Genomic DNA, 20,850 nt, shown 5'->3' with positions numbered 1-20,850 from the left:
TTACCGTCCTATATCTCAACCTCCATTCTAGGCCCACCAGAGGAGGTATCATGTACTCATGTTGGCAAGAATGAGGAGAGGGCAGAGAGGGTAAGACACACTTACATCATTTACATCTTCAGTGGTCATGCTGATCATGTTCCTGTAATGTACCATGTTTCATTTCAAGGTCAAAGCTAAATGTCTTAGTTTATGTTTATATAAGGTTGAGATCTAGCATGTTTTAGTTGTAATATACATTTTGAACATAAACTATGTAAAGTGAAAAACAATACAAAGTTCAGTGTACATTTGTGGATCTAGTGAAATCACTAATTTGTTGATGTATTATTGACCCAAATCTCCATCCACAGATTGCGGCTCCATCTCCTTCCAAACCAGAGAAGGGCTTGGGAGAGTATATTCACCAGGAAAAACAGGAAGAACTAAAGGTGGGTGATGACTAGGGTTATGCTGAGTAGGCTACTATGAAAATATGTACTTCCATAAAATCCAAGATAGCAACCACTGTTGTGCTGTCTCATTGTGTGATCTTGCTCTAATGAAGTCTATTGGGCGAGATGTTGAATTTTATAGAGGTACAGTTTGGAAAAGTATAAAAGTTTATTGTGGACCAATAGGTGATGTTATGGCTGCTGTTTAACATGGCTGTACTGGCCCTTCAAATATGATTTGGTCTGAAACGGGAACATAGGGGACATTTTTATGTTAAAAGTGTAAAGTTACTTTTTCCAAACATATCACCTATCCTGATGTACAGTAACATTGGCAATATCAGTAAGATAGCCGTCACAACACAACAATGACAGCCTTAGTATGAATTAAACCCAAACTAGGCATGCCAAACTCGGCATTAAGGTGCCCTTATTCAAAATGGAAGCTAATGGGCTTCATCGTCAACAGACTAGAAATGTAGATTCAATGTTACAATATAATCATTTTAAACCTACGAATTAAACTTTTAATAGAAATTTGAAGAGAAAGAGCCAGTGACAAATGCCAGAGATAAGTCGAAACCAAAGAAGGAGGATTCCTCAGGAGAAACAACCAAAGGTACCACGACACTTCACTTTCAATGACATATGATTTGGTAACACCTTGTTCTAAAAAATTATATTATGAAGCATTTATAAACTATAAAAAAGGTTATACGTATGTTTTAATGTGTGCAATTTTCCAGCCTTTATACACTTTCATAATCATTATAAGTATGTCTGAACATTGTCAATTATAATCATTGTATGCACAGATCATTATTAGGGGTCCTAGCACCGTAGGTCAGCTAAAAAGTGAATTCAGATGTAAGCTGTAAATGCTTTGAGCTATTCAACTCTAATGATAATTATTATGAGATCAAATATGGTAGGTTTAGGGTTTGTTTTGGTTGGTTCAATTTCGAGGCATCAGTAGCACTTTACATTACAGCATGGACTAAAGGGGTAATAAGATGATAAAAACATTCAACAAGTTCTTGTTTCTCACCATAAAGACATACTATTTCCTAGTTACACCATTCACTGTAATTATATGTATTTTTTTCAGGGTAATACAGGCAAGCTACATACTATAGGGGTAATAATACAATAACAATGTGGTGACAGGGATCCCCTTTTCTAACCCTCATCCTCAAACCATTACTTTCAGCGTTGGTGTCATAGACATAATAAGGATTGGACCAAGGCGCAGCGGGTAAAGTGCTCATCTTCTTAATTTATTTAAAGAAAACACTTAAACAAAATAAACAAACGACGAAAAACAGTTCCATAAGGCTCACAGGCTATACAGAAAATAACCACCCACAAAACACAAGTAAAACAACATCAACTGAATATGGCCTCCAATTAGAGACAACGACAACCAGCTGCCTCTAATTGGAGGTCATGCACAAAAACCAACATAGAAATAGAAAACTAGATTTAACCCAAGATATAGAAAACATAGAACAAAAATCAAAAACCAAAACACACAATACAAACACCGCCTGCCACGGCCTGACCAAACTATAATGACAAATAACCCCTTTTACTGGTCAGGACGTGACAGTTAGTCACCATGTTGTTATCCCTCTTACATACTGTATGCTTACCCTGAAACAATAATAGAATTGGGTCATTCTGTAAATTTGGGTGCCAATGAGGATTTCCTGTGGTGGACAACATGTAAGAGCTGTTGATAAGTCATTGATAATAATCTGCTGTTTCTTTCACATTATTACGTTAAGATATAATGCAGGAACATACATGTAAATTCTAAAAAAAGGGAAACGCTTGAGTAAATGAGGGATACAAAGTATATTGAAAGCAGGTGCTTACACACAGGTGTGGTATTTTTTTTTATTTTTTTATTTTTTTTAACCAAAAGGCAAGTCAGTTAAGAACAAACTCTTGTTTACGATGACGGCCTACCAAAAGGGAAAAGGCCTCCTGTGGTGACGGGGGATTAAAAATATAGGACAAAACACACGTACAACAAGAGACACCACAACACTACATAAAGAGAGTCCTAAGACAACCACATAGCATGGCAGCAACACATGACAACACAGCATGGTAGCTACACCACATGACAACAACATGGTAGCAACACAACATGGCAGCAGCACAACATGGTAGCAGCACAAACATGGAACAAACATTATTGGGCAAAGATTACGGCGTTCAGGGCAAGAAGTTGGAGACAATAATACATCACGCCAAGCAGCCACAACTCTCAGTAAGAGTGCCCATTCTTGAGTTAATTAAGCAATTAACCTCCCTTCATGGTTAAGGTCATGTAGAAAAATGCTGGGCAGACCATTCCTTTGGCTACCATGGCTATACCCCCACAGGATGACAATACCCCCGTCCGCAGGGCACGAGTGATCACTGAATGGTTTGAGCATGAAAACGATGTAAACCATATGCCATGGCTGTCTGTCACCAGATCTCAACTCAGTTGAATACTTATGGAAAATTCTGGCGCCGTGACTGAAACTGCGTTTTCCAATGCCTTTATTGTCCCTGTGGCTCAGTTGGTAGAGCATGGTGTTTGCAACGCCAGGGTTGTGGGTTCGATTCCCACGGGGGGCCAGTATGAATGTTTTATTTATTTTTTTTAAGTATGAAATGTATGCATTCACTACTGTAAGTCGCTCTGGATAAGAGCGTCTGCTAAATGACTAAAATGTAAAATGTAAATGTAATTAACAAAACAAAAAATTATTATATATCTTATGGAAGAATGGTGTCACATCCCTCCAATAGAGTTCTATAATCTTGTAGAATGTTGTAGAATCAAAATGCATTTAAGCATTTCTGGCTCATGGTGATCCAACGCCCTATTAAGACACTTTATGTTGGTGTGTCCTTCACTTTGGCAGTTACCTGTAGCTACAAAACTAACAAGTAGATTTTTGAAACTATGTTTAAACATTTTTTCACGGTTGGCGTCTTGATGGATTCAGTAACAATCATAAAACACTGCTTTCCTTTCCTTGCATTTATGTTTATTGTTATATCATATGGTAAACATTTAACAGTTCAATTAGACATTGGACTTGAAACTCTGTATGAATCCTGGATCCAGCTGTCTATTTTTTGGATGCAGATCTCTGAAATACAGTGTAACAAAGTAACTTTTTGTGTCTATTGTTACGTTGTGAAAACAGTTTTCACTGGCACACAAATCCAAAGTAATTTCAGTTTGCAAAATCAAATGCTTCTAACAGAAACAGTCACATTAACTTGATTCATTAAACTAAAATACATATTGTCATTAAAGTGGTTCTTCAATAATTACACATAATACTTGGATGAGCATTTTGTGTCTAGATGTTTAGTTACGTCGGGACAATTTCCATCATCATCAGCTGATCCAGACAGTAATTTTCTGACGATATTGCATGTGACGCAACAACAACAAAAGTGCAGGAAAAACGGTGTTCGTGAGGAATGTCCAGAATATTTTGGTGTCTCATTCGACCAACCACTTGCCTTGTAGTGAGAGTGTCCGCCCTGAGATTGGTAGGTTGGGAGTTTGATCCTTGGCTGAGTCATAACAAACGGTGTAAAACTTGGACTAAATAAGTCTCTGCTTGGCACTCAGCATTAAGGAGATAGATTGGGGGTAAAGCCCTGCAATAGAGTAGCGTCCTGACCAGGGAGTGTACACTACTTGTACATCAAGCTGCCTCACGCTACAGAAACAGGACATGTTATTGTACCTTTATTCCATGCTGTAATGTAAAGAGATACTGATATAGCTCTAGAAACAGGACCTGTTATTGTACCTTTATTCCATGCTGTAATGTATAGAGATACTGATTTAGCTCTAGAAACAGGACATGTTATTGTACCTTTATTCCATGCTGTAATGTAAAGAGATACTGATATAGCTCTAGAAACAGGACCTGTTATTGTACCTTTATTCCATGCTGTAATGTATAGAGATACTGATTTAGCTCTAGAAACAGGACCTGTTATTGTACCTTTATTCCATGCTATAATGTATAGAGATACTGATTTAGCTCTAGAAACAGGACCTGTTATTGTACCTTTATTCCATGCTGTAATGTATAGAGATACTGATATAGTTCTAGAAACAGAACATGTTAGTTTCCCTTTATTCCATGTTGTAATGTATAGAGAGTGTCAACGTCTGCACTACTGGTGTTGAAGACAGGTGCAGGAGAGCAGAGAGTTGTGATCAGGCGCACTCTTTATTGGGCAGAAGCACAACAAACGGACGCAACAGCGTCAAACCTCCAGCCAAAATGCAAAAGACAAATGCGCAAAATACAGTCACAAAAAACAAACGTAATAATCCAAACTCCTATGGGTTACACAAGAATACCCAGGGGGGAAAATAACCAGCCTGGCGCGTCACACTGAACATGTAACAAAACAATTCCACACAAGGACATGGGGGGAACAGAGGAATATATATATACAATGTGATTAGGGAATGTAAACCAGGTGTGCGGGGAACAAGACAAAACAAATGTAACAAAGAAAAATGGAGAGGCGATGGCTAGAAGGCCCGGTGACGTCGACCGCCGACCGCCGCCCGAACAAGGAGAGGAGCCGACTTCGGTGAAAGTCGTGAGCGTACCCGCCCCCATGACATGCGGCTCCAGCAGCGCGCCGACAACGGCCTCGGGGACGACCCGGAGGGCGAGGTGCAGGGCGATCCGGCCGGAGAGGGTGGAACTCCTGCAACAGTTCAGGGTTCAACACGTCCGCCACCGGAACCAAGCACCTCTCCTCCGGACCGTACCCCTCCCACTCCACAAGGTACTGAAGGCCCCTCGTCCGACTCCTCGAATCAAGGATGGAACGAACAGAGTACGCCGGGGCCCCCTCGATGGCCAGAGGGAGCAGAGGAACCTCCCGCACCTCAGATCCCTGGAGCGGACCGACTACCACCGGCCCGAGGAGAGACACATGGAACAAGGGGTTAATACGGTAATCGGGGGGAAGCTGTATCCTGGAACACACCTCGTTCACTCTCCTCAGGTCTTTGAACGGCCCCTCAAACCGCGGGCCCAGCTTCCGGCAGGGCAGGCGGAGGGGCAGGTTTCGGGATTTCCTGTGGTGGACATCTTGTGTAAGGGCTGTTGATTACGTCATTGAGATTAATCTGCTGCTTCTTTCACATTATTACATTAAGATATAATGCAGGAACATACAGGTAACTGAAAAAATAATGGAAACACTTAAGTAAATGAGGGATACAAAGTATTGTCACATTGTGTGAAGGATCGGGAGACAGGCGCAGGAATGCGTAATAGGTGTTTTTATTGACCCAAATTGCAGCGTGCCATGTAAAGGCACGGGGACGAAGACCAAACAAACACGTATACAAAACACAGGGTTGAAACCCAAACAAAAGATTGAGGAGTACCTCAAATAAATACACGGGGCGAGACCCGTAATACGTACATCCACAATCCTAATGGCACGAAAGCCAAAGCACAGCACAGGTACTCACAGGAACAACGGACATTGGAACAATAATCAACCGCCCAAATATACAAATACAATCAGTGAGGAATTGGAACCAGGTGTGCGTAATGACACCGTTCAGTGCCTAGAGGCCGGTGAAGTAGACCGCCGCAACTGGTGCACTGAATGAGCAACAGAACCGGAGGGATCCGTGAAAATGATATTGAAAGCAGGTGCTTCCACACAGGTTTGGTTCCTGAGTTAATTAAGCAATTAACATCCCTTCATGCTTAGGGTCATGAATAAAAATACTGGGCAGGCCATTATTTTGGCAACCATGGCTATACCCCCACAGGATGACAATACCCCCATCCACAGGGCATGAGTGATCACTGAATGGGTTTAGCATGAAACCTGTTCACAGCCTGGCACTCCTGATGGCTTGGCAGCGCTAGGAGCCATGCTACTGGGTTTCATGTTGAATCAACAGCAGTTAATGCAAGCAATGCAACAACAGATTAGCCAGCTATAGGAGGAGGTACAGAAAAGCATGACAGATAAACATTGTGTTGTGACCCCTCTGCCAGAAGAAGATCCAGTTACCTTGACTACACAAGTGCCTACCTCTCCAGGGAAGTTGGCCCAGAACAGGTTGCAGCGTTTTCAGGGTAAGGACTTATTACTATATTTGACGACCTACCCTTCAGTGCATTTTACATTACTCTTCAATATGTACTTTAGTAGCTGCCTAAAAATGTGTTATTATAAGGGTCTTACAATAAACCCAGACACTTTGAGAAGACAAGTGCCTCAGTCCCCACGTGAATTGTTCCTAAAAAAAAAAATAGTGCACTTTGAGGGTTTTTAACCTAATGCGGATTACAGCTTTTAAGTAACTTTTCAGTGTTTCCAGATTTCTATGAAATATGACCTATAATTAATTACAATATGAAGGACATAGTTTCCCCTCCACAAATGTGACGCCTGTTCCCGCTCTCGGGCGCCAGGCTACCTGTCGTCATACACACCTGTTTCCCACATTATGCGCAGCTGCGCACATTGGACTCACCTGGACTCCTTCACTTTGTTGATTACCCCCTGTATATCTGTCTGTTCCTTGGTTGTGTTCCCTGTGTCCGCATTATTGTGTTTGTTATGTGTTCCTGTCCAGACGCTGTTCCTGTTCCATTTCATGTCCGTCAACAATTAAAACCTTCACTCTCTGTACCTGATTCTCATCTCCTGCGTCGTTGCTTACAAAGAAAAGGTAATTAAATATTTTTTTTCCTGCAGTTTTTTCTTCACAATATAATATTAAGATATAATGCAGGAATATATAGGTAACTGTCAAAATAATGGAAACACTATTGAGATTTTAAAACATACATTCTTCACCAGCTTGAAGCTGCTCTGAACACCCAAAACCTTACGTTAGTACCCCGAGTTAACAGAATATGAACTTTTAAAGTTCAGATTTTCACTGGACAGTTACTTTCAAGTTCTTCATACCAGTTCCTGTCATTGCCCTTACAGTTCAAGTCTGATAAATGACTTAAATGTAAAGGATTTAAATGTCATAACTCACAAAAATATTCAAGTTGAAACAGTAATGTAAAATCTACCAAATAAGGATCTTCATTAAATAATTGTTGTTTTCACAAGTATGTGTTTAACTGGGTGTGTGGGTGATATAATGGTGGAAGATTATACATTTCATACACACATTGTTTTTACTGTATCTGATTTCACTGCCTCTCCCTTTTGCTGCTGTTCTCCTGCCATTATTACCGTCCTATATCTCAACCTCCATTCTAGGCCCACCAGAGGAGGTATCATGTACTCATGTTGGCAAGAATGAGGAGAGGGCAGAGAGGGTAAGACACACTTACATCATTTACATCTTCAGTGGTCATGCTGATCATGTTCCTGTAATGTACCATGTTTCATTTCAAGGTCAAAGCTAAATGTCTTAGTTTATGTTTATATAAGGTTGAGATCTAGCATGTTTTAGTTGTAATATACATTTTGAACATAAACTATGTAAAGTGAAAAACAATACAAAGTTCAGTGTACATTTGTGGATCTAGTGAAATCACTAATTTGTTGATGTATTATTGACCCAAAGCTCCATCCACAGATTGCGGCTCCATCTCCTTCCAAACCAGAGAAGGGCTTGGGAGAGTATATTCACCAGGAAAAACAGGAAGAACTAAAGGTGGGTGATGACTAGGGTTATGCTGAGTAGGCTACTATGAAAATATGTACTTCCATAAAATCCAAGATAGCAACCACTGTTGTGCTGTCTCATTGTGTGATCTTGCTCTAATGAAGTCTATTGGGCGAGATGTTGAATTTTATAGAGGTACAGTTTGGAAAAGTATAAAAGTTTATTGTGGACCAATAGGTGATGTTATGGCTGCTGTTTAACATGGCTGTACTGGCCCTTCAAATATGATTTGGTCTGAAACGGGAACATAGGGGACATTTTTATGTTAAAAGTGTAAAGTTACTTTTTCCAAACATATCACCTATCCTGATGTACAGTAACATTGGCAATATCAGTAAGATAGCCGTCACAACACAACAATGACAGCCTTAGTATGAATTAAACCCAAACTAGGCATGCCAAACTCGGCATTAAGGTGCCCTTATTCAAAATGGAAGCTAATGGGCTTCATCGTCAACAGACTAGAAATGTAGATTCAATGTTACAATATAATCATTTTAAACCTACGAATTAAACTTTTAATAGAAATTTGAAGAGAAAGAGCCAGTGACAAATGCCAGAGATAAGTCGAAACCAAAGAAGGAGGATTCCTCAGGAGAAACAACCAAAGGTACCACGACACTTCACTTTCAATGACATATGATTTGGTAACACCTTGTTCTAAAAAATTATATTATGAAGCATTTATAAACTATAAAAAAGGTTATACGTATGTTTTAATGTGTGCAATTTTCCAGCCTTTATACACTTTCATAATCATTATAAGTATGTCTGAACATTGTCAATTATAATCATTGTATGCACAGATCATTATTAGGGGTCCTAGCACCGTAGGTCAGCTAAAAAGTGAATTCAGATGTAAGCTGTAAATGCTTTGAGCTATTCAACTCTAATGATAATTATTATGAGATCAAATATGGTAGGTTTATGGTTTGTTTTGGTTGGTTCAATTTCGAGGCATCAGTAGCACTTTACATTACAGCATGGACTAAAGGGGTAATAAGATGATAAAAACATGGCAACAAGTTCTTGTTTCTCACCATAAAGACATACTTTTGCCTTGTTACCCCATTCACTGTAATTATATGTTTTTTTTCAGGGTAATACAGGCAAGCTACATACTGTAGGGGTAATAATACAGTAACAATGTGGTGAAAGGGATCCCCTTTTCTAACCCTCATCCTCAAACCATTACTTTCAGCATTAGTGACCATGTTGTTATCCCTCTTACATACTGTATGCTTACCCTGAAACAATAATAGAATTGGGTCATTCTGTAAATTCGGGTGCCAATGAGGATTTCCTGTGGTGGACAAAATGTAAGAGCTGTTGAATAGTCATTGATAATAATCTGCTGTTTCTTTCACATTATTACGTTAAGATATAATGCAGGAAGATACAGGTACATTCTAAAAAAAGGGAAACACTTGAGTAAATGAGGGATGCAAAGTATATTGAAAGCAGGTGCTTACACACAGGTGTGGTATTTCTTTAAATGTTTTATTTTATTTAACCAAAAGGCAAGTCAGTTAATGTTGAGGACCCCTTCCCGCTCTGATCCCGGTATTGGGATTTATTGACAAGTGACCACGGCGGGAAATTCAAAACTGCAGAATCTAATAATTTCAATTTCTCAAACAATCAACTATTTTTCACCATTTGAAAGATAAACATCTCCTCAATCCAACCACATTGTCCGATTTCAGAGGCTTTACGGCGAAAGCATAAAGTTAGGTTATGTTAGGAGAGTACATTGAAAATAGCTGTGTGTAATGTTTTGTCAATTCAAAGACAGGCGTCACCAAAAGCAGATAACCAGCTAAAATTATGCACTAACCTTTGACAATCTTCATCAGATGACACTCCTAGGACATTATGTTATACAATACATGCATTTTTTGTTCCATCAAGTTCATATTTATATCCAAAAACAGCATTTTACAGTAGCGGTGAAATTCAGAATTTTTTTCTCCCTCAAATGCTTCCAGTGAATCAGTGTTACAATTTACAAAATTACTATTCGAAAACATTGGTAAATTATAATATTGTCATTCAAAGAATTATAGATTAACATCTCGTAAATGCTACCGCATTGCCAGATTTCAAAATAACTTTACTGGGAAATCACACTTTGCAATAAACGGGGTGCTATGCTAAGAACATGCTAAGAACAATAGGCTAGGATATACAGGTTAGCACCATCTAATATCAATAATACTATTGTAAATAATCCCTTACCTTTGATTATCTTCATCAGAAGGCACTTCCAGGGATTCCAGGTCCACAACAAATGTGGTTTCTTTCGACAAAGTTCATAATTTATGTCCAAATAACTCCAAGTTGTTCCATGTTGTTAGGCTCCTCAAAATGTAGGGCGGGAGGGGAAAAGTCATGACGAAAAGTACAAAAAAAATCTATTTACGTTCGTTCAAACATGTCAAACGTTGTTTAGCATCAATCTTTAGGGCCATTTTTAACGTGAAACATCAGTAATATTTCAACCCGACCTCTCCTGTGTCTTGAAAAACGTTTTTGAAAAATATCTCGCCTCACATGCACACGCAGGTGCGTGCAATAATGAAGTGACGACATCCCAGGGACGTCAACTTCTCTTTGTTGTCATCCGGTCTCTGTTCATCATAGACGCTTCAAACAACTTTATAAAGATCGTTGACATCTAGTGGAAGCCGTAGGAAGTGCGAAATTAATCCTTTGTCACTGTGTGATCTATTAGCAATGACTCGAAAATAGTACAGCCACAAAATTCTAATTTCCTGGTTGGATTTTTCTCAGGTTTTTGCCTGCCATATGAGTTTTGTTATACTTACAGACACCATTCAAACTGTTTTGAAAATTCAGAGTGTTTTCTATCCAAATCTGTTAATAATATGCATATCCTAGCTTCTGAGTTGGTGTAGGAGGCAGTTAAAAATGGGCACATATATTTTTTTTAATTCTCAATACTGCCCCCTAGCCCGTAGAGGTAAAGAACAAACTCTTATTTACAATGACGCCTACCAAAAGGGAAAAGGCCTCCTGTGGTGACGGGGGATTAAAAATAAGTCAATAAAATAAAAATATAGGACAAATGACACGCCCTGACCTGAGAGAGACATTCTATGTCATTTTATTTCTATGTTTTGGCCAGGTATGGTTTCCAATCAGAGGCAGCTGTCAGTCGTTGTCTCTGATTGTTTGTGGGTAGTTGTTTTCTGTTTTGTGTTTTTGCACCTGACAGAACTGTGCGCTTTTGTTTCGCTTTATTATTTTTGTTCGAGTGTTTGTTGGATTTTAATTAACCTCTTGGGGCTAGGTGGGACGCTAGCGTGCCACCCGTGGTGCACTCCATCAACAGCAGGTGCATTTCAAGAGCGGCAAATTTGAATCCAAATAAATGTCAAAATTCAAATTTTTCAAAAATACAACTATTTTACACCATTTGAAAGATAAACATCTCCTTAATCTAACCACGTTTTACGATTTCAAAAAGGTTTTACGGCGAAAGCATAAATTTAGAGTATGTTAGGACAGTACATTTACAAGAGTTGTGTGTAATGTTTTGTCAAGTCAAAGACAGGGTCACCAAAACCATAAAACCAGCTAAAATGATGCACTAACCTTTTACAATCTCCATCAGATGACACTCCTAGGACATTATGTTAGACAATGCATGCATTTTTAGTTCTATCAAGTTCATATTTATATCCAAAAACAGCGTTTTACTATGGCATTGATGTTGAGGAAATCGTTTCCCTCCAATAACCGGCAGTCAAGTCAGCGTCACAAATTAAATAATTAAAATTAGAAAACATTGGTAAAATATTATATTGTCATTTAAAGAATTATAGATTTACATCTCTTGAACGCAATCAACTTGCCAGATTTAAAAATAACCTTACTGGGAAATCACACTTTGCAATAATCTGAGCACTGCGCCCAGAAAAATACGCGTTGCGATACAGACTAGACGTCATGTTGGGGAGATCTAAAATCGAAAATACTATGTAAATAATCCATTACCTTTGATTCTCTTCATCAGATGTCACTTCCAGGTATCACAGGTCCATAACGAATGTAGTTTTGTTCAAAAAAGCTCATCATTTATGTCCAAAAATCTCCGTCTCGTTAGCACATGATGTAAGCCAGCCGGACTTCTCGTCATGAACGAGGGGAAAAAATATATTTCCGTTCGTTCAAACATGTCAAACGTTGTATAGCATAAATCATTAAGGCCTTTTTTAACCAGAACATGAATAATATTCAAGGTGGACGAATGCATACTCTTTTATAACGTATTGGAACGAGGGTACCCAACATGAACTCGCGCGCAAGGTGTCTAATGGGCCATCATCGTTCCATGGCTCTTGTTCGGTCAGATCTCCCTCCAGAAGACTCAAAACACTTTGTAAAGGCTGGTGACATCTAGTGGAAGCAATAGGAAGTGCCAAAATATTCCTAAACCCCTGTGTTTTTCAATGGGATAGGTTTAAAGTCAATACAACACATCAGGTATCCACTTCCTGTCAGAAAATGTCTCAGGGTTTTGCCTGCCAAATGAGTTCTGTTATACTCACAGACACCATTCAAACAGTTTTGGAAACTTTAGAGTGTTTTCTATCCATATATAATAAGTATATGCATATTCTAGTTACTGGGTAGGATTAGTAACCAGATTAAATCGGGTACATTTTTTTTATCCAGACGTGCAAATGCTGCCCCCTAGACCCAACAGGTTAAAGAATCATGAACATGTGCCACGCTGCATCTTGGTCCCCTCTCTACGACAGTCGTTACAACAAGAGACACCACACCACAACACTACATAAAGAGAGTCCTAAGACAACCACATAGCATGGCAGCAACACATGACAACACAGCATGGTAGCTACACCACATGACAACAGCATGGTAGCAGCACAACATGGCAGCAGCACAACATGGTAGCAGCACAAAACATGGCACAAACATTATTGGGCAAAGATTACGGCGTAAAGGGCAAGAAGTTGGAGACAATAATACATCATGCCAAGCAGCCACAACTCTCAGTAAGAGTGCCCATTCTTGAGTTAATTCCCTTCATGGTTAAGGTCATGTATAAAAATGCTGGGCAGGCAATTCTTTTGGCTACCATGGCTATACCCCTACAGGATGACAATACCCCCGTCCACAGGGCACGAGTGATCACTGAATGGTTTGAGCATGAAAACGATGTAAACCGTATGCCATGGCTGTCTCAGTCACCAGATCTCAACTCAGTTGAATACTTATGGGAAATTCTGGCGCCGTGATTGAAACTGCATTTTACACCACCATTAACAAAACACAACATTATTATATTTCTTATGGAAGAATGGTGTCACATCCCTCCAATAGAGTTCTATAATCTTGTAGAATCAATATGCATTTAAGCTTTTCTGGCTCATGGTGATCCAACGCCCTATTAAGACACTTTATGTTGGTGTTTCCTTCACTTTGGCAGTTACCTGTAGCTACAAAACTAACAAGTAGATTTTTGAAACTATGTTTAAACCTTTTTTCACGGTTGGCGTCTTGATGGATTCAGTAACAATCATAAAACACTGCTTTTCTTTCCTTGCATTTATGTTTATTGTTATATCATATGGTAAACATTTAACAGTTCAATTAGACATTGGACTTGAAACTCTGTATGAATCCTGGATCCAGCTGTCTATTTTTTGGATGCAGATCTCTGAGATACAGTGTAACAAAGTAACTTTTTGTGTCTATTGTTACGTTGTGAAAACAGTTTTCACTGGCACACAAATCCAAAGTAATTTCAGTTTGCAAAATCAAATGCTTCTAACAGAAACAGTCACATTAACTTGATTCATTAAACTAAAATCAATATTGTCATTAAAGTGGTTCATTTGGTGTCTAGTAGTTTAGTTACGTCGGGACAATTTCCATCATCATCAGCTGATCCAGGCAGTAATTTTCTGACGATATTGCATGTGACGCAACAACAACAAAAGTGCAGGAAAAACGGTGTTCGCGAGGAATGTCCAGAATATTTTGGTGTCTCATTCGACCAACAACTTGCCTTGTAGTGAGAGTGTCCGCCCTGAGATTGGTAGGTTGGGAGTTTGATCCTTGGCTGAGTCATAACAAACAGTGTAAAACTGGGACTAAATAAGTCTCTGCTTGGCACTCAGCATTAAGGAGATAGATTGGGGGTAAAGCCCTGCAATAGAGTAGCGTCCTGACCAGGGAGTGTACACTACTTGTATATCAAGCTGCCTCACGCTACAGAAACAGGACATGTTATTGTACCTTTATTCCATGCTGTAATGTATAGAGATACTGATATAGCTCTAGAAACAGGACATGGTATTGTACCTTTATTCCATGCTGTAATGTAAAGAGATACTGATATAGCTCTAGAAACAGGACATGGTATTGTACCTTTATTCCATGCTGTAATGTATAGAGATACTGATATAGTTCTAGAAACAGGACCTGTTATTGTACCTTTATTCCATGCTGTAATGTATAGAGATACTGATATAGTTCTAGAAACAGGACCTGTTATTGTACCTTTATTCCATGTTGTAATGTATAGAGATACTGATATAGTTCTAGAAACAGGACCTGTTATTGTACCTTTATTCCATGCTATAATGTATAGAGATACTGATATAGTTCTAGAAACAGGACCTGTTACTGTACCTTTATTCCATGCTGTAATGTATAGAGAGACTGATATAGCTCTAGAAACAGGACATGTTATTGTACCTTTATTCCATGCTGTAATGTATAGAGATACTGATATAGTTCTAGAAACAGGACCTGTTATTGTACCTTTATTCCATGCTGTAATGGATAGAAATACTGATATAGATCTAGAAACAGGACCTGTTATTGTACCTTTATTCCATGCTGTAATGGATAGAAATACTGATATAGATCTAGAAACAGGACATGTTATTGTACCTTTATTCCATACTGTAAAGTAAAGAGATACTGATATAGTTCTATCACAATAAACACAGTTAGCTGACAATTTGTCCATTGAATTGATATTTCATTGGTGTTGCAGTAAAATGGCTGCTTCCAAATGTATCCAAACAGAAATTACCATACTGAATCTGATATCATAATAGCTCCCTTAGGAGATAAGGAGCTCCATGGATTTGCAGCTCATACTGTATCTGAATTCACCTTTAAATGCTTGCTTCCATTTCTGTGAGTCATTGTGTCAGAGATGGTCTGCCTTTGCTTGCTTTAACTTAATCTAAAATACATTGTAAAACACCTGTTAAGGTGCTTTTCTGCTACACGTTGAAGAGGATTTGTAATCATGGCTATCTTTTCATTTCTATTTACAGGATCCTGTCTCAGGGAGCTGTTATCAAAGACTGGACTAGAAGATCATTATGAAAACAAGCTGACGTTAAGTACTGTCCTTGAGATAAATGCTAATACTACATCAGATGAACCTCTTACCACTATGCAGTCACTTCCAGGGGCCTTCCTTAAGAAATTAATGATGGCAAATGTGAATGCTAGGAGTGTCAAATGTCTGACCACTGACCAGTATGTTTCCTATTATGGTGTAGGCAACCTGGACACTGACACTGATAACAGTAATGTAATTAATCCACTGGACCTGATTACAGCCCTGTTTCTGTGTTCAGATGGTTTCTTGCAACAGGAGTTGGTCCAGAAAATGTCCATGTGTCAGTTTGCTGTTCCTCTGCTGCTGCCCAACTGTGACACAAAACAAAGCACATTGATACTGTGGGCCTTGAGGGACATAGTGAGGAAGTTTAGACCCTCTTCCCAAATGGCCACAAATGCTTTTGTGGAGGACAGAATTGTTGTCTCTGATATTCCTATGGTGTCCTTTGTTAGGCTAGGAGAGAGCAGCTTGTCCAAGTCTCAGATTTTGAACAAGTTGCTTAGTAACACTCAACAGTACCATGACAGTTTTGTTCATCATGATATGGAATGTGGCGATGTCCCTTTGCAAATCTCAAATGGATTGGTTGAAATCAGCTGGTACTTTCCATCTGGGAACAGAAACATAGACATGTTCACAGAGCCTGTGGCAGTGGCCAATCTCAGAGGAGACATCAGGTCCTTTGAAACACAGTTCTCTTTTCTGTGTCAAACATCAGCTGCAGTATACATTTTCATTGATGATTTTGAGTCAGATTTCAAGGTTTTGGAAGGCAAAATCACAAAAGCAGAGTTATTTCTGGTTGTCAACTCTCAGAAAAAAACATTCAGGGTCGACACATTGAAGAAAATGATCACAAATTACAGAATCAACCCAACAAATGTGATTGTGAAGAAGAAGCAGAATGATGCAGAATTTGTTAAAACCCTGCAGTCATCTGTGGGTGACAACATCAAAAAAATAAAAAACAGATTGACAATTGAAAACATGGCTGACGTGGCTCATCAGTTTGGGATTCTGGTTGATGAAGACAGTGATGAGTGTCAGAGTGCCAGGAAGATGGCAGATGAAATCACCAGGAACATCAAAGACACAATTAAATTCAAAGACAAACAGCTACCCTTACAAGGGCAAATCTGGAAAGAGATTTCCCAGTTGGAGAAAGAGAGATGTAGACTGAGGAAAGCAGGGGAACAAAACATTGAACACTACAAAAGCTCTCTGAAGAAAAAGGTGGAAGAGTTGAGAAAGAAGCAACGTAAATGTGACATGTCAGATGCAATGGCACGCTTCATTTCTGGAATGTCAAGATCAGGACCTGAGCGATCCTATTTCCTCAAATGGATGCGGATAAATCTGGACAATCTGTCACGTCAGAACCTGTCTGCTTTGCGGGACCGGTACAAAGATCTTTGCCAAAATTCTCCAGAGAAAAAAGACAAAATTAAAGATTTGGATAAGCAATTATCTGACTGTTCCTTGGGTCTTGAACACTTCCTGCGTGAGTTGGGTCAATTATATGAAGCTGCCTGCTCCCTCCCTGAAAGTGGCCTACAAAGGAATCAGATGAAGCATCTCCCTGGATTGTGTGCTCAGATGCTGTTGGATGGTTTCCCCATTGAGCTTGTGGATGGAGATGCATCAAATATCCCTCTGAAATGGATGTCAGCTGTACTGACTCAGCTTCATACTCTTGTCCAATCCAACAGCAAGATCCGGGTGGTCACAGTTTTAGGGGTCCAAAGCACAGGGAAGTCCACTCTCCTCAACACCATGTTTGGTGTCCAGTTTGCTGTCAGCAGTGGAAGATGCACCAGAGGGGCCTTCATGCTGCTGATTAAAGTCAACAAAGAACTCAAGGAGGAGTTGAAATGTGACTTCATCATGATCATTGACACAGAGGGGTTGAAATCACCAGCGCTATCTCAACTAGATGATAGCTATGAACATGACAATGAACTGGCCACACTGGTGATAGGACTCAGTGATGTCACTATCATCAACATTGCCATGGAGAACTCCACAGAGATGAAAGACATTCTGCAGATTGTTGTTCATGCTTTTATCAGGATGAAGGAAGTGGGGAAGAAGCCAATATGTCATTTTATGCACCAGAATGTGTCAGACATGTCTGCTCATGACAACAACATGAGAGACAGAAAGAAGTTGTTGGAACAGTTGAATGAAATGACCCAGGCAGCAGCCAGAATGGAGAAGAAGGAGAATATCACCAAGTTCACTGATGTGATGGAGTATGATCCAGACACAAGCAGCTGCTATATCCCAGGACTCTGGCATGGGACTCCCCCTATGGCTCCAGTCAATGCTGGCTACAGTGAGGCTGTGTACGGCTTCAAGAAGACCTTGATGAAAGATTTCAGAAAATGCCAAAGTAATGATGACTTGACAGGTTTCTTGAAGTGGACACAAAGCTTGTGGGAGGCAGTGAAATTTGAGAAATTTATCTTTAGTTTCAGAAACAGCTTGGTTGCGGATGCATACTCCAGATTATGCTCTGAGTACAATGATTGGGAATGGGCCTTCCAGAAGGAGATGTATAAATGGATGGTGAGTGCTGAAACTAAAATGTCCAATATTGTCATGACAGATCAACATCTCCAGAGGTCCATAAGAGATGTGCTACAAGACTTAATGATAGAAGCATCTGAGAAGCTATCATTGGGAGAAAAGAAAATCCAAGACAATCTAGTAAAATACTTTGAAAAGCAAGATGGCCATGTCAATCTTGTCGAAAAATTCAAGGAGGACTTTGTGTCCAGTGCCAAAACGCTGAGAAAAGAGATAGAAAACACAGTAAAGAACAAACTGCTAGGAGCTGTTGAAATCAAAAAGGGAATGACAGAACTGAACAACATCAAGAGTTCTCAGACAAGTACATTGGAGAGAAAGGTAGTAGATCTGCTTCAGAAATGTAGACAGAGAAAATCTGGTCTATCAGATGATGAGGCCCTCAGTAAAGAGTTTGAAATCATGTGGAGGAACACTCTGTCTGAGATAACTTTCAAAGGTCTCCAAAGAAGAGATGTGGCTCAAACTGCCTTCGTCATGTTACGTGATAATCTGACAACGAGGGGGAGTGTTGTCAACAAGATGTTGGTTGTAAACATCTTGGTGGATTGTGGGAGAAAAGCCTTTGTTTTGGAATCAGAGAGTCGGTGGAAGCAGGTTAAAAACTTTGCAAAGCATGGGTCTTCCGACTATCACAGGAAAAAACTACAAGACCTCTGTGATGACATCATGAGACAGTGTCAGGAGTTTGTAACCCAGAGGGTGAAAAGCAAAACTGATTACTATGACACTCACATCAAAGAACTGCTTAGAATAATTGACAAAACATTGCAACAACACACACAAGTTCAAGCCAGTGAGGAATGTGAGGTTTCTCTCAAACAACACATCTGTGGCAGAGCAGCCATAGAGTTTCAGAAGATGCATGATGATTTTATTGAAGTCAATGACCCAAGAAAGTGTCTGGAACAGTCTAAGAACAAGTACCTTAATGAGTTCAAAGACTTATTTCATAACCGAGATCAGTGCCAAAAGAAAGCTGAGGAGTTCTCAAAGCTCTTACAGACAGCTGTACAGGACTATGTGACCAAAATGATTGGTCCTGATGTAGTTGATGAAGTGAAGACTGGTAAAGGGTCAGAGGATTACAGCACCCGAGGAGCTTTCCAGTTCTCCATTTTGAAACAGCTCCTGACTGATGGAAAATATGAGCAATATAGAGAATACATAAAGCATTATGAAAGGTTTGTGAAGGACTGGCTGTTTGACCAAATTGTCCAACGACTTTCAAAGGACAACGGTCTGAAGAAACTAGAGATAAAACATCTGTCAAAGATAGTCAAAATCATTATTGCTGCCATTTCAAATGTCAGCAATAAAACTACTGTAAATAACATCAAGATGTTCATTGGCATTATTTGCGATGCTCTTGGAGAGAAGCTTGTCTTTCCTAAAGATGCTCTGGATTCCATTCTGATGCTCATTCTTAAAGATGCAAATAAAGAACAGTTTGCTGACTACCTAACAGATTGTGTGAGAGAAATGGAACAGTCACTGGCAGCTGAGTACGATAAGGGAGGAGACATCAAAGAGAGACTCAGATCTCTACCATTCAAGCCTCATGACGAGATGTTTACCAGTCTGTTTGGCTGTGGAGAACAATGTCCCTTCTGTGGTGTACCTTGTGAAGCAGGGGGGATAAAGCACACCAAACACCATTCCTCCATTCACCGTTCAGAAGGTATCAATGGTTATAGGTGGAGGTCTTCAAATAAATTAGTAATAGAGATATGTTCATCTCTTGTGGTTAGTGGCTGTAGATTCTCCAACGCCAAGACTGGAGGAACATTTCACCCCTACAAGGACTACCAGAAATATTACCCTGACTGGTTAATAACTGGAGATTCCAGCATTGAGGCTTCAGACTACTGGAAGTACGTGATGACCAAATTCAATGAGAGAATCACTGAAGACAGAGGAAACTCAACACTTCCTGCAGATATCCCAGAGGACTGGAAGGCATTTACACCTGGTGATGCATTGAAGAGCTTGAAAAGGTCATTCAACATGAAATAAAGTGCACTACTATATAATGACTTGCTGAACAAAAACATGATTGACTTTTCATAGACTTAACAACGAAATGACATATCACAGAATCATCATATGTATAACCAGTTGTCTCAATAAAGTTTTTGAAATAATGTGCAAATCTGGCAATACCCAATGCAATTTAGAAAAGAACAACCGCAGCAGGAAAAACACATTTTCAGATGCATTAATAAACTGTATAATTGTTATGTATGGTACGACGTGCTGTACGTCATACTGTACGTTATGGTTTACGACAGTGTGCTGCTTTACGGATGAATGGGTTGTCAGAATGAGTGGCACCTGTCATTAAACGAGAGAGTGATTTACAATGTGAAACTGTGCAGATGTGCGTTCTTCTACGGCTAGGCTAGATATAACATTGGCAACGAAGATGGCTGAATTCAGTTTACCACCGCCAGCACCATTCCTCGCCGTGCCTGGCGAACCTCCAGTCCCGTGGAATAACTGGCTTGACAGCTTTAACCTCTTACATCTAGACGTTCCGCTAGCGGAACACCTGCTCCAATATCCAATGATAGGCGTGGCGCGAATTACAAATTCCTCAAAAATACAAAAACTTCAATTTTTGAAACATATGACTATTTCACAGCATTTTAAAGATAAGACTCTCCTTTATCTAACCACACTGTCCGATTTCA

At 39.6% G+C, this 20,850-nt stretch overlaps 1 protein-coding gene and 1 non-coding gene across 6 annotated transcripts in view; both read left to right on the top strand.

The window, feature by feature from the left end:
* The window catches only part of LOC106597511 (interferon-induced very large GTPase 1), a 46,721-nt gene extending 26,194 nt beyond the window's left edge, over positions 1-20,527 (top strand). For 4 of the 5 annotated variants that reach the window (XM_045711695.2, XM_082974081.1, XM_082974082.1 and 1 more), the window contains exons 17-25: positions 32-90; positions 354-431; positions 969-1,053; positions 6,509-6,589; positions 7,093-7,188; positions 7,737-7,795; positions 8,059-8,136; positions 8,674-8,758; positions 15,495-20,527. In XM_045711695.2, coding sequence (XP_045567651.2) covers positions 32-90; positions 354-431; positions 969-1,053; positions 6,509-6,589; positions 7,093-7,188; positions 7,737-7,795; positions 8,059-8,136; positions 8,674-8,758; positions 15,495-20,173 — 5,300 coding nt within the window. In that variant the 3' untranslated portion in view covers positions 20,174-20,527. The remainder of the gene's footprint in view (positions 1-31; positions 91-353; positions 432-968; positions 1,054-6,508; positions 6,590-7,092; positions 7,189-7,736; positions 7,796-8,058; positions 8,137-8,673; positions 8,759-15,494) is intronic. The other variant, XM_045711697.2, reaches the window with a different exon arrangement.
* trnaa-ugc (transfer RNA alanine (anticodon UGC)) lies at positions 2,996-3,068 on the top strand. Its single transcript has one exon. It is a non-coding gene; the product is annotated as a tRNA-Ala (tRNA).
* Positions 20,528-20,850: the final 323 nt, after the last annotated feature.

Source organism: Salmo salar, chromosome 04 (genome assembly GCF_965601325.2).
Source record: "Salmo salar chromosome 04, fSalSal1, whole genome shotgun sequence".
Taxonomy (NCBI): domain Eukaryota; kingdom Metazoa; phylum Chordata; class Actinopteri; order Salmoniformes; family Salmonidae; genus Salmo; species Salmo salar.
This window is presented reverse-complemented; position numbering and strand designations above follow the sequence as displayed.